The 14,842-nt window shown below is 40.6% G+C and overlaps 1 protein-coding gene across 1 annotated transcript in view; it reads left to right on the forward strand.

Moving 5' to 3' along the window:
* Window positions 1–14,842, forward strand: part of LOC133849391 (neurogenic locus Notch protein) — a 44,724-nt gene that overhangs the window by 14,079 nt on the left and 15,803 nt on the right. The window contains exons 2-4 of the mRNA XM_062285437.1: window positions 1,297–1,390; window positions 12,234–12,502; window positions 12,596–12,800. Coding sequence (XP_062141421.1) covers window positions 1,297–1,390; window positions 12,234–12,502; window positions 12,596–12,800 — 568 coding nt within the window. The remainder of the gene's footprint in view (window positions 1–1,296; window positions 1,391–12,233; window positions 12,503–12,595; window positions 12,801–14,842) is intronic.

Consider the following 14,842-nt stretch of genomic DNA (forward strand, 5'->3'; position numbering starts at 1 on the left):
TTGTGCTGGGCAATCAAAACTTATTGTCGCCGTCTGCGGTCGTCTTCGCCCCTTCCCCTCTTCCCGTTCCCCACTTACCCTGCACATCTCCTTTTTCCCCCCTTCTCCCGTTGACGGGCAGGAAATCGCCACACGCCCAATTAGCAAACATTGGGGCGCTTTGGCGCGCGGCTCGTTTGTTTAATTTGTGTGCCATTTTTACAATGAAAAAAAAAAAAAAACAGAAAAAAAAAGAAATAAGCATATTCCGAGTTTTATTCATATACATACATTTATGTCTTTTTTTCCTTCGCTTGTTGCTTTCTCGCGATTTCGCTTTTTGCTCGTAGCAAATTGCACAAGTTTGTATATTGTTATTGTTATTGTAGTTTTGAATTCTTCTTTTTTTTTTTTTTGGCGCCCCTTTATCTGCAGTGCTGGACAGTTCAAGTGCACTGAACTTTATTCGTTGTAGCTGTGACTGTTAGTGTTGCTTTTTGCTTGCTTTGATATGCCGACCGAGCGCCCTTAAAATCAACACTGAATTCACGCATAGAATGTGTAACTGGATATAGAGATCTATCCGTCAGATGACGGTGATGATCAAATCAGTAGCAGCTTCAAATGATTGCTGATGTATAGTATTTTAAAGCTCAGCAATATCATGAATATTAAATTACCAGTTGAACGCATTGAACTCAAGCGATAATTGAATTAGATTCACCCGTATTTGATTGGATCGTACTATATATGCGAAAATATACTGAAAATGTCTAACAAAAATATACTGAAAGTATGTAACGAAAATATACTGAAAGTATGTAACGAAAATATACTAAAAGTATATAATGAAAATATACTGAAAGTATATAATGAAAATATACCGAAAGTGTGTGACAGAACCATACTGAAAGTATAGCACGAAAATCTACTGAAAGTATGTAACGAAAATATACTAAAAGTATATAATGAAAATATACTGAAAGTTTATAAGGAAAATATACTGAAAGTATATAATGAAAATATGTTCTGAAAATATACTAAAAGTATATAACAAAAATGTATTGAAAGTGTATGACAAAAATATACTGAAAGTATGTAACGAAAATATACTTGTAGCATGTAACGAGAATATACTTGTAGTATATAATAAAAATATACTGAAAACATATAACAAAAGTATATTGAAATATGTAACGAAAATATACTCAATACATTTTTATATTATTTCTCCATCCATTTACTATATTACTATGAATATTTATAGCAGCTACATTTAATGAATATTTATTAACACCTCTTTTTGCATATTTACAGAAACTGGCGTCGCTTTGGCGGTCTCCTGCACCACAATCGGTTGCAAGAATGGCGGCACATGCATCACACAGTCCAATGGCAAATCCTACTGCTCGTAAGTACAACCAAAGTCCAAAAACTCTTGAAACACACATCCCAAAATTGATATGCAAATGTCAAAACAAATTAGACATGTGTAAACTAGTCCATATGGGAGAATGTGATTAGGAAACCAGTTTATGGAGCGGAAGGAAGCATTCATTAATTGGGCCCCAGCTTACAACATTTTGGGCTCTCATCGCTGTCGCAGCCGCAGTCGCTGTCTCTGTCTCTGCCTCTCTAGAGGCCTGTCAATTTATGCAAATTGATTCAACTTGCCGCCAAAGTAGTGCTGTGTATTGTGTTGTGTGTGTGTGTGGTGAGGAGGGAAGGGGAGGAGAGGGCACAAATATTTGCCATAAACTTGAATTGATTTACTCAATTATTAGCATAAGTTTTGGGCTGCCGAAAATGACAGCAGCCAGCAGCGAAATTTGCATATGTCAATCAATTGCCTGCCTGCCCAGTGGCAAAATATCATTTCCAAGGACACACACACACGCACACAAATGTACTCTTCAAGAAATATCTGGCGACTGCATTCACAATACTCGAATGCGGTTTAGCTTGAAATTTGTCTAGACAGACAACGATGAGAGATGATGAAAGAAAGAGGAGGAGGACGGCAAGAAAGATTCACAAAACGCAGTTCTCTCAAATCAGAATTTCATTTAAGACGCACAGAGACAATAGCGCCCGCACAATTCTTTTTGGCAAAAAGATGCCTGCTTTTTGTTGTTGCAGCAGCTGAAGAGAACTCAGCTTGTTGTTGGCAAATCTTGTCAAACGATGACGAACGACTCTGGTTCGTGTCTTTGGTTCGGTTTACCGATTTTTTCTTGCAGATTTCGTTTAGATTTTTCCCGTGCCGTGCGGCTTTCCTCTTTTCGTTTCGGTTTTTTTTTTTTTGTCTATTTTGAGTTGTTGGCATTGTTTTTATTGCATTGCGGTGCTGGTCTTTCTTTGTAATAAATCAAATGCGAATGCGGCTCAAACGAATGGCACGTACGCAACGCATAACTTTGACTGAGTTATGATACGATGATGATGATGCGACGAGCGTACTTGTGTTCCAAGTACTCGCACTCGCAATCGAAGTGGCTTTATTTTTGACAGAGTCTGTCAAAATTTTACGAGTCTGCTGCGAGTTGGCCATTGAAGCGAACGTGGCATAATTAAAAAGTCTTGCGGGGCGTGCATTTGAAAGCGAGGCAAGATCGTTAGAAGATCACATTGCAGCAGTCGAAGTTTACACAACTTTGTCTCTCTTTTTCTCTCTCTTTCTCGCTCTTGAGCTGCTGCAGCCGTGATGATCAATGATCTGGGCATCAGTGTGATCTACGGCACGATCGAGGACGCGCTTTCATTCAAGAGCTACGTAGCTCTGATCTTTAGCCCAGACATTGATGCTATTGCTGCAGCGATCATTTCGAATTTCTGGCATTTTTTCATCACATTTTTAGCCCACATATAAGGTTGTTGTTTTTTTTTATGTTTTTTGTTTCCTCTTGATCGTGAGTGATCTATGGTAGCTTCAACTACCAATCAACGGTAGCCAGTTGACACACACTCACACACACACACACACACTAGCTGGCTAAACTCAGTTTAGTTGCTATCACTATCTTTAGCAGGCAATTACATAAAAGCGCTTTAGCTTTTAGCCTAAAAATGCGACCGCTTTTTTTTTTTATTTTGTCGTTGTCGCTGTGGCTTTTACGACATTTTCTCTGGACTAACTGCTGCGATCGTTTTGCTGATGATCAAGCCATGTGGCAGGCAGCATAGCACAGCATTTGCCTCGTCTCGTCTCGTCTTGTCTCGACTCTTTGTCTATATTGGCACTCAAATGTGCTCAACGAGCCAACGAGAGCTGCCCCCGGTTGCCTCTGATCATCAACGGCACGATCAAGCTATAGAGGCCTGCTCCATTGCAGTCTTTACATATGTAAGCAAGCATCTCTCTCTCTCTCTCTCTCTCTCTCGCTCTCTTTTAGTTAGTTGCCCTCTCTTTTTGAATGTGCGATAACATCGCTTGAACTTTGTCAGCCAAAACAGACTCGGAAATGGTAACTGTAGCTAAAAGTTTTGTGGTTGCTGCTGCTTCTGCTGCTGCAACTCTGGAGATCTCAGCTCTGAGGCGGAGTCGAAGTCGAAGTCAAAGACGGAGTCGAAGTCGGAGTCGGGAGGCTGAGCTATTTTGTTGGTGGTGATCGCGCGTAGCTTAGCTCTAAGTTTTGTCTTGATTTCGAATTTGGTGCAGAGCGCCGCGCTCAGTGATTATTTTGCAAATTTGAAAATTTCACGAGTGCTTTTTTTCATTCTGTTTTTGGTTTTTTGGTTTTCCAAACTGTGTTTACCGATCAATTCGATACGATCAGCAATCTTTGCTTTTGGCTCTGTGAGCCCTCGATGCACTCGCGTCTTGTTGTTTGTTTAATTGACTTGATTGCCAGACTTTGATGGCCTGTGCAGGACACGACAACGAAAAAAGAGATCTCTCTCTCTCTCTCCTTCTCTCTGTCTCAAAGTTTATGTCAGGCAAACCTCGATTCGCTTTGACTTTGCTTGATCTGCTTTGGATTGTCTGCTTTTTTCCTACAACTCCAACTCCTCCTCCTCCTCCCACTTCAATGGCCATGTCAAATGTCATGTTTTGTAAAGAAGTCCATTTTTGGGCTGAATGCATCGCCCACTACTGGCGGAGGCTTCTGCAATTATGCACTTGAACACTGGCCCCCAAACAGAACAATGAATTTGATTTACAATCAGGCTTGTGGATCAATAAAAGTCGCGTTCGCTTTGGCTCCTAACTGTCTTTTTTGTGGTCAAAAAGTTTTGCTCTCCGCTTTTGCCATAAATTGTTTCTTCATTTTTATTATAGTATTTGGCTCTGTTTTTTTTATAGGCAACAACAAAAGCGCTTTTTACTTGCGGTTTATGACATGTTAATGAGCAGCTGAAACGTCTCCCACCACAAAAAAAAAAAATCAACAAAAAACAAGAAATAAACAAAAAGCAAATCAACAAAAAGTAAAACAAAATTGACATTGCCAGCAGATGCGGCACATTGAAAAGTTTACTTTGAAGTGCGAGCGATCAGCAATCTTTCTCAAAAAAAAGAAAAAACTGAAAGAAAAAGAAAAAACTCAAAACTGCGTGATGATGGGTTGATGTTCATGCCGATGCTGATGAGTCATCTAACTGCCGGCCAATTCTCTTACTGTACCAAGTATTTGGCAACAACACAAAAAATTTATGATTTTCGAAATCAAAGCCTCAACAAAAAGCACAAAAAACAATAATAATAAACTGGGTGGGGAGGAAAGCAAACTGACTTTGCATGCAGCGGCAACGTTGCAATTTGTCAATTGAGGTTTGGGAACGAAGACTCTCGACTGGCAGCGTATCGTATTTCGATAGTTACTTCCTACATAACAGCAGCACAGCTGTTTTAGTTGCTGATGATGTGAACTACTTTCGTAAGAGCAAATAATTCAAATATTTTGTCGTGTTGGGAAAGCATTAACGAGTAAAAAGTGAGATACCTTCTACCCATTGCGAAGAAAAGCAAAACAATGTGGTGTTATTCAAATACACCGAGTCAATGTACAACAAAAATACTAAAAAACATACCAAATAACTAAATATACCGAATATATATATTGGTATATTCACACCATAATGAGCAAAATATACTATAGAGTACAAAAAATACTATAGAGTACAAAATATACCAGATTGTGTTCCGAAGCAGACGTTTTTCTCCATACAAAAGTATTTATTGAAACACTTAATTTTTCATCTTCATTTTTTAACTGATCGCAACCAAATTTTCATTTATTTTTCATGCACCTAATAGAATGAATTTCTAGAAATTTTTCACAATTTGTTTAAACACATTTTCGAAAGCTTTTTTATTGCAGTTCAATTCTGCGCTGTGCTTAACAAGTGGCGATAAACAGTGACAGTTCCTTTGCAGAGTCACTGAATTTGCTGACCCGAATCAAAGAATTTTGTTGGTTTATTTTTCTTTTTGTATTTTGCTTTTCTTCGTCTGATTGTCGTTGTTGTTGTCGTTGTTGTTGTTATTTTGAAAGCCCTTGGCAAGTTCGTTGCCTAAGTCTTTTGTTTGTGGGGACGTCAGTTCATTGTTTCACACACAGCCAAAAGAGCACACACATGTGTGTATGTGTGTGTGTGTGTGTGTATGTTGTTTAATACCCATGTTGTATATTTCCATTTAATTTCATTTCCCCACACACACACACACACACTCACACACGGCCAGCAAGAACAGAAGAGAGCCAAGAGACAGAGAGAAGACAACTTTGGTTTTTATTTCAACTCTCGGCTCACACGCTTTGCACTTGAAATGTTCTTTTTGGCTTTCCTTCTGCCTTTTGTATTCAGTTTAGCTCGCGTTCTCTGCGTCTTACCTGAGTCTTAGCCTTGCTGCTAGCTGCTTACCTGCTGCTGCTTTTGCTGCTGTTGCTGTTGCTTCTTGTGTTTTGCTGCCACGACGAAAAAAGTGAAAAATTTCAAGCTCTCTGTGCAATTACTTTAATTAACTCATCATTAAGCACGACAGCAGCAAAACAGTCGGGTGCCCAGCCAACACATGGGTGTAGCTCTCCATGTGTGTGTGTGTTGTGTGTTGTGTGTGTGTGTCTAATGCTGGGCTGGGCCAAAAGGAAATGACAATGAAAATGCCCAACAGCTAAAGAAAAACACATCACGTCAAAAAGCAAATGCCGCGGCGCTAATCTCTTAAGCGTCTCAAGACTTGTATGTTATTTCTTTCTTTTTTTTGTTATGCTTGGTCCAGTTACAGTTAGCAGACACTGTGATGATGATGACACATTTAGTTGAGCGTCGTCGTTGTCGTCGTCAGCTGGCGGCCATTTTGTGGCGCATCCTTCGATTTTTATCTCCTCGCCCAGGGCCCAGGCTGAGCTTGAGAGATTCAGAGTTTCCCCCTTTGCCAGATCTCAATCCGCAGTCGGAAACTTGTTTGCAACCTGCTTTGATTGCTTTTCTGTGTTGCTGCTACTCCGGCTGCTGATTTGTTATAGCAACAGCAGTGGCAGTCCCCCTCTCCCTGTCTCCCCGTCTCCCCTTGTCCGCTGCTGCAGCTGAGCTGAGCTGCCCATTCCCAAAGCCAAAGTGCGCGGATCGGTCGCCGCCTCAGCGAGCGTAGCGAATGTTTATTGTGCATTCCGCTTGCATTTTACATTCTTGCCTTATACAGCAAACAGCAATGGCCATAAATTGTTGCTACACACACACACACACACTCTCGCACACACACACACGCACAGTTGAAGCCTGAACCTGAATCCCAATCGCAAACCCTTCTGCTCCTCATTTTGCGCGCCCTTTTTTGCGGCCAAGGCGTTGGCGTACAAAATTCCTTTAAGCAAGCTTTTTTTTTTTTTTTGTGTTGCTATGTTTACCTTCCTTTTTTTCTTCTTATATTATTTCATCTCGAAGTCGCCCGATTTCATTTCGTTTTATTCCGTTGCGTTCGCGTTCGCTTCTCTCGTCAAAATTAAAACGTTTTATTGAAACTCAATTAAGTTGGGCATTCTCACGACTCACGCGACGAGGACAACGACAACCACAACAACAACAACAACAGCAACAACAACTGCCACACCAAAATTTTAATTATGACTCTCGGTCTCAGTCAGACTTGGAATCTGTAGCTGTATCTGTATCTGTATCTTTTTTAGTTTCTTGTGACGAAGTCGAAGTTGAAACTAAAGTCACAGGCAGCGCATCACATTACATAAATCTAGCATTGTTTTGGGCCATGTCATAACTCCCTTCATCATATGAGAGACGACGACGACGATGACGACGACGATGATGATGACAGCAGCTGCTTGCCAGCCTGCCATCTTTCCCATGCTATATTACACTTTATGCTGCGGTCTTCGTGGTGGTTTATTGCACTTCTTTGGCATTTTAATGATGATGACAACGACAATACAATACAATTCATTCATTCTTCCAATTAGTAGTTTTGTTGCACATTGATTTGCATAATATATATTGAATGATGCAAGCAACAAGTGCAAGCTTCAATTTGCAATCGACTTTAGATTGTGAGCTAATTAATTTCTGAAGTCGATAGCTAATAACTTTATGAAGTCTGAAAACAATGTTCGATAGATTTCAATATAAATGGAGATCGTTTTTTTGGGGATTATAATATGTAAAGTTTCAAATCTGTTGTGCCTCATAATTAACCAGATATCGTTCGATAAGTTAAAGCTCCTTGGCAACAATGTTGCGCAACATGTCGAGTGTTGACAACTGATCGCTGAATGAATACAACGACGGATCGATCGATCGCTGGATGGATCGATGGATGGGTGCATTGTAAATAAAGGTCGCTGCATATTTACCTGTAAAGCATTTGACGAGCCGGTGTCGATATATTGGAATTGAGATTGGGATGAGAGCGTAAAATATGCTGTTTTTTCTGTTACCTGCTTCTCTCTCTCTTCCCCCAGACAAAGAAAAGCAAACGAAACGAAATGAAAACGCACAGCTGAAAATGTGGCATGGCATGTAACTCATACGTTGCTTAGATGGATGAATAGATGCCTGACTGAATGAGTGACTGACAACAAAAACAAAAAGCGGAAAGAAATTTGGTGTAAAATTTGTAGTTGAGCCGTGGGGTCACGCATTTGTCGGTCGCTGACGAAAAACAAAAAAAACACTAAAGAGAAAAATAATAAAAATAGAAATAAAACGGGTCTCAGAGTTGAAGTCGTAGCTGAAGCTGAGTTGAGCTCAGCTCTCTGGTTCAGCTGCTAAGCAAATACCAAGTACATAAATACATAAATGCCTGCGGTGAAATGCAGAGGCAAAGGCGGACAGTCGGAGACGGACGGACGGACGGACAGACGGACAGCTAGCTAGTTTGCTAGAAAGATAGAGATAGCGAGAAGCAAAAGAGTCTTTTCACTGACGAAGGGAGGTGACTCAAAATGGCACATTGACATAGTACGACAACAACAACGTCGACAACTCTGTTTTCTGTTTTGGCTGTTGCTGTTGCACCTGCCCAACTCCAGCTCTCCAGGTTTATGTAGAATGTCCGCCGCTTTGGCTTTTCACGTGAAAGACACGACAGCAGAACAGAACAGAACAGAACTGAACAGAACAAGCAAAACCAAGCTGCCACGTTGGTAATGCGAGAAGTGTGCGCTGTTTACCCAAGAAACTGAAAAATCAACAGACATCTTAGAACTGCATTTGTGGCATCGTGGCTGTGATTCAACCAAAACAGATCATGGATCAGCGGTTGACAACAGACAATTGCGTCTCATTCATTCTCAGTTGATAAGCCACAATTTAGTTTGACTTATCACAAGCTATAGCTAAATAGGTTTTGCCCTCTGACATTTGGCATTTGGCAAAGTTAATTATCATTGGCAAGTGCGCTCTTTTGAACTGTATTTCCCCGAATGAATAGCTCAGCTTTGTTATTGCATAAAATGTGTGCAACAATGTTACGCACTTGTGTCATTCGACTACAAAACTGCAGCTCATCAGTTGCAATGCATTGATCGTTATCAATTTCCCCCCGAGAAAACACGAGAGTTGTCGTTGTCGTCGTCGTCTTTGTCGTTGTTGTTGTTATTGTTGTTGTTGTTGTTGTTTTTCGGCCAAATACAAGAGAATTATGCTTTAATTGGGCGCTTTTGTCAACGACGACAACGACGACGATCCTCTCGACTTCGAACCGAGCCTTTAATTGCAGCCTCAGACATTGACAGCGATGTTAACTGGGCGATAAGCACATTTTGTTTTGTTTTTTTTTTTTTTTGGCACTGCTCCCCCAGGCTTCCCTCTCTCTCTCTCTCTCTCTGTCTCTGGCTGCAATCTTGATATTTGCCAGCTGTGCGAGACTGCAGCGTGTGAATTGCATTGCTCGGCAGAAATTAGATATCCAGAGAGGCGTTGTACACAGCAACTGTGCACACAACATGATCGTAGAAGCCATAGACTGAGAGCTGAGAGTTGAGAGCGACTACTAGAGAACTAGTGACTGATCATCGCTTGCCGAAGACATTAAATCATTCGCAATGTTACCAATACCACATTTGATATGGCCCCAAGTGGAAGATGCTACCGATGTCGATGCTGATGTCGATGTTGATGTTGATGTTGATGCTGTGGTTACACGCTCGTGAGAAGAAGCCAAGCTAAAGTTTTATAAAGTTATGATTATGAGCATTTCACTCGCTCAACCGCAAATTGAAATCGCAGACAGACAGTCGGACAAATAGAATGGATAGACAGTCGGTCAGTCAACTAGATGGATGGGGATGGGGAGAACAAAATGTTCTCACACACTGTGGAAGGCGACCCCGGTTAATTTTTGTTGTTGTTGTTGTTGTTGCTGTATTTGCACAGCGATATTTAGATTAGTTCGAAATAGTCAACGTCATATAGATCGTGAGATGATCATTTCAAATGTGCAGCGTTTAATTGAAGCAGAGCAAGGGAGTGAGGGAAGTCTGTCAACTCACCACAGCGAGCGAGCGCGTGTTGAGTTTGGAGCTTGGAGTTTGGAGCTTTGGAGCGTGACTCACGCTAACGCCGTTCTCACGCGGTCATCTCTAGCCAGCAGCATAAGGCTTAAACACACCCTGTCCAAGCTGCCGCTGGATACTTTGCTTTATTTGCCAATGCGAGTCACGTTTTCATTTATTTTTTTCCTCCTCGTCGTCGTCGTCTCTCCTGTGTTGTTTTTTTTTTTTTTTTTTTTTTCTTCTGTTTGTTGTTTCCCCAACAATTTTTCTGTGTCTCTCGCGAGCGCGAGTTTCATTTGAAAACACAACACGAAACAAGTTACCAACCGAAGCAGGCAAAACTCTCAGCTCACTACCAACTACGTTGGTAACTGGGCTCAGTTCAGTTCAACTGGCTCGTGTATAATTTATATTACATTAATTTTTCAAGCACTGCAACGGTGCAAGTCAAATGTGCTCGACTTTTAAGTACCCAAAAATTGCAATCTCCAAAATAATCAGGAATTTCAAAGAATAGAAATTTAACAAAATTTCAATAATCGATCACAAGTTACTTGTATCTTGTATTAAGCAACTATTTCGTTTTACATTAAACGAGCATACCCTTTCCGTTCTTTGCCTGGCCGGGTATACGAAAAAAAAAACATAGAAAAACGGCTGACACCTCATTTGAATGGGGAGTTTTGCTGTCTTATCAGCCACATCGCCACTGGCCGTCCACTTGGTTTGTTTCAGTTTTGTTCGGGGCCCCAACTTCTCTACTTACCCCTTCTCCTTCTCCCCTCAACACTCGGCTCACTTGCAACGCAGCAGCCGATCAGCAGCAAAACATCGATTTCTCAAGCAGCATCCGAGCAGCAGCAACAACAAGATGTTGCTAACTGTTTTGCCTACCGCCATTTAATTTTCCCAATGGCTTCGATTACGATCAACAATCGGCAGCAGCAACACACACACACACATATGTACGTACAAAGAGTTGAAAAGTGAGGTTAGGTTGGGCATTTAGTGAGGTTATGTGTGTTACAAATTAATGCTAAATCTAAAGCATTTTCACACACTTGTAACGGTATGTGGCAAAGCCGCAGTCGAAGCCAAAGAAAAGCCGTTCCGATCAAGTCTTCTCTCTATTTCTTCTTCTCCCTCTCTCTCTCTCTCGCTCTTTTGTCTCTATGGAGCTAGCCGTTGGCCAAAGAAGTCGCGCCTTAATGATTATTCATTGCTTCTGCGTCTTCATCTCTCATCGCTGTTGTTGTTGTTGTTGCTGATGCTGATGCTGCAGTTGCTGCCGCCTGTTGATGTTGCTGTTGCAATGCGTGTAATTTTCTCATTGCTGGCTTTGACTTTGGCTTCGATGAAAATTTAATATGCAATCAAGATCGCGCACAAATTACCGTACATAAAAATTGTTTTCTCAAGGGAAAACAACAATGTGCAAGTTGTCGTTCGACTTTAGCTCCAAGTCGGGAGTCATCATCAGCAACCACTACATACAACAGCAACCAGTCAACACCAACCAAACTTGACAAAACATCATCATCATCATCACAACGTCATCGGCATCGTCATCGTCATCGTCATCGACATCAACATCGGCAATCGAAGTGCGCCGCATTCGATGACTGCAATTACTTTGCTAATTTGCTGTTGTTGCAGTATTATGTTTGCTCTATCATTGTTGTTGTTGTTGTACTATGCTTATTGGTTTTTTAATGAGACGAAAAACGCATTAATTGATCGACTCGAGTTGAGCTTACCTATGTCAAGGATATGAAACACTTTAAGAGACTTTTTGATTGATAATGTGTTCGACTGAAGTATTTTAATTATGAAAACGTTGATTGATTTAACAAGTAAATAGAAATCTGCTTAGCAATGCCAAGTTATTAACTTTATCCCAGGCTTGACTATTGACACACTTTTTTTTCTGTGGCAGCTTTATCTTTTGTCGATTTGCATCTCGGCGAGCTGTGAAAGCTCCAAAGTTGTTTGGCCGGAGCAGCTTGTCGCCTGTCTTTGTCTTTGGCGGAAATGAGGCAAGTTTGTCAGTTAGTGTCAGGCGCTTTTCGCACTTTTGCCGCGCTTATCGTTAGACACAAATCTGCCGCCGATTGCATTTGCTGTGCCAGAGCGTGTGTCCATAAACTAGATATTTGTTTCGTGTAATGCGCGTTGTTCATTATCGGCAACGCGATCGCCAATCGCCGATCGCCGATCACAAAATGTATCTCATAGTTTTTGAAACCCGTATGAATCTAAATATGTATCTCATATGCATCTTTATTTTTTTTTGTTTCGTTGCAGTTGTTATACGCGTTTCGTTGGCGACTACTGTGAACATCGGAATCCATGTCTGACGGGCCATGGACGCTGCCAGAATGGTGGCACCTGTCAGGTGGCCTTTCGGAATGGACGGCCGAGCATCTCGTGCCTGTGTCCGCTCGGCTTTGAGGAGTCGCTCTGCGAGATTGCTGTGGCCAATGCCTGCGATCAGACGCGTTGCTTCAACGGCGGCACTTGCCAGCTGAAAACGTTGCAAGAATACACCTGCATCTGTGCCAATGGCTATACGGGTAAGTAAATCTAGTCTTCTTGATTGCTAATCGCGTTTAACGAACGCTTCTCTTCTCTTTTCTCTTCTCTTCTCTCTTTTATTCGTTACACAGGCGATCACTGCCAGACACAGAATCTCTGCGCCAGTTCCCCATGTCGCAATGGCGGCACCTGCTCCGCCTTGGCTGGCAGCAGCAGCTTTAGTTGCAACTGCCCGCCTGGCTTCACCGGTCACACTTGCTCCGAGGATGTCGAGGAATGCCAATCGAATCCCTGCCAATACGGCGGCACCTGTGTGAACACGCATGGCTCCTATCAGTAAGTATTTTTTGTATTTGATTTATCACACCGTTGCAACTTAATTCACAAAGTCTGATTGACGCCAGCCAATTGAGATGAAAGCGCGGATAACTGAAGCTGTCTTTGAGCCATGAGATCAAATTGATTAAGTTGCTTATTTTAGAGCAAAAGTATTGTAGAACTAGTTGATGTTATTTTAGAATATTTTAGCAGGAGAAAACTTTGCTAATATCTAAAGGTTTATCAAAAGACTACAAATTAGTTAAGCACTTTATCCTCAGCTTACTTTACTTAATGGAGTTTTTCATATTAGAATTGAAAAGTGCATAAAATGAACTATTAAACAAACAGCAAAATGGGAAAAGTATTATTACAATTCGTTGGTTTTCTTTGGGAAGTTTGAGAAAGATGGAAATTTAGTTGATCACTTGATCTGCTCCACAAATTGTTTCTCAGTTTACTTCTATTAGAATTTAAATATATATTATATATTAATAATCCTCTATTAAACGAACAGTAAAAATGGTATAAAGATTTATTAGCCATGCAACTGCTTTAGAAATATTTCAATAAAACTAAGATTGTATGGAAAAGGAGCACAAAAGTTTGATCAAGTTACCCACCTTAACATCTATTAGACGAACATCAAAAAAAGAATAAAGATGTGAAATATTTTAGAGAACTATGAATATATGAAAAAGTATCAAATGTAGTACTTTAAGTTTTAATAAGAATGAGAACTATAGTTGTAAGTCAGAATTAAAGTATCTATGAAACTACAGGAAAACCTTATCTATACAAAGGACTAAAAGTTGGCTAAGCACTAAATCTTCCTCGCTGTTTCTCACCTTGACTTCGACTGCTCTCAAAAGTTTACTCATCACTTTAAGCTGGTGCCATTTGTTGAATCTAGTTCATATTTCAACGCATGACAAGTGCAAATTTGGCCGCTTGTTCGACAAAAGATCAGACACATTCCGATTGATGAGCTTGTCTCGAAGAGATGAGAGAGAGGGGGAGGAGGAGGGGAGAAAAACGGTTGACGGAGAAGAAAACAAATCGTTAGATTTGCATATTTATCTAATTTATCGAAAAACTGTTTGCGGCTGTGCGCCAAATTAATGACAATTTAAAACTAATAATTTATAAAATCGAATTCGGTCTCCATTGTTGCGGTGCTCGAATGGATCGTTACTAAATATTTGCATATGAAATCGATTAAGATTGTTTATGGATTTTTGTTCATTTTTTTTTTTTCGTTTTTGCTCAAACACTGGTCAACAAATTGGCAATTGGCCAAGTTACCAAGTCAGCAGCGACAACAACGCAACGTTTCCACTCTAATTAAAATATACAAAAAACAGTCAAACGAAAACTATTCAAAATAAATCACACACAACTGATCATTCAATAGACTCCGCCTGTTGCCTTTTGCCTTTTGCTGCCCCCGCGTTTCGTTTTCTCCCCCCTTCCCCATCAACGAATGAACGAACGAACGAAGCCAACTGAAATTTCCGGCGCTTTGTGTTTGCGTCTCCGGCTCTGAACTGGTCACAAAGTAAATTAAATTATTTCGTTGGCATCATTTGCATTTTTAATTTGAAATACACAAATTACCAAGAGGCTTGGCAGAGGCGGCCAGCGTTTGAGGGGAGGCGAAGGTATTTAACTCTTTTGTTAAGCTTAAACGGCAACTTCTAACAACCCAAATACAAAACACAAAAAAAATAATAATGACTAAAATCCGAACTGAAAAGTGCGAGGTGAACATGTGTTGCGATCGATAATTAGCATATGCTGCGATCGCTAACTAATTGATAATTTGTTGAATTGTCGCGCTGTTGAATTACTGCTTTGAAAGTCTTTACTGATTATGCCAAATGAAAGCAAACATCCTGCAAAGTTAAACTCTTCACTACTTCCGTTTGCCTAAACTCATAAATTGCAATTAGAATTTGAATACGAATCGCATTTGAGTACTCGTTAAATTGACGTTTTAATGCCTTTTGAGTATCGATATCGATATCGAATCGATCGATATTCAGTATTCTTTGCATTTT

This window comes from Drosophila sulfurigaster, chromosome X, assembly GCF_023558435.1.
Source record: "Drosophila sulfurigaster albostrigata strain 15112-1811.04 chromosome X, ASM2355843v2, whole genome shotgun sequence".
NCBI classification, from domain to species: domain Eukaryota; kingdom Metazoa; phylum Arthropoda; class Insecta; order Diptera; family Drosophilidae; genus Drosophila; species Drosophila sulfurigaster.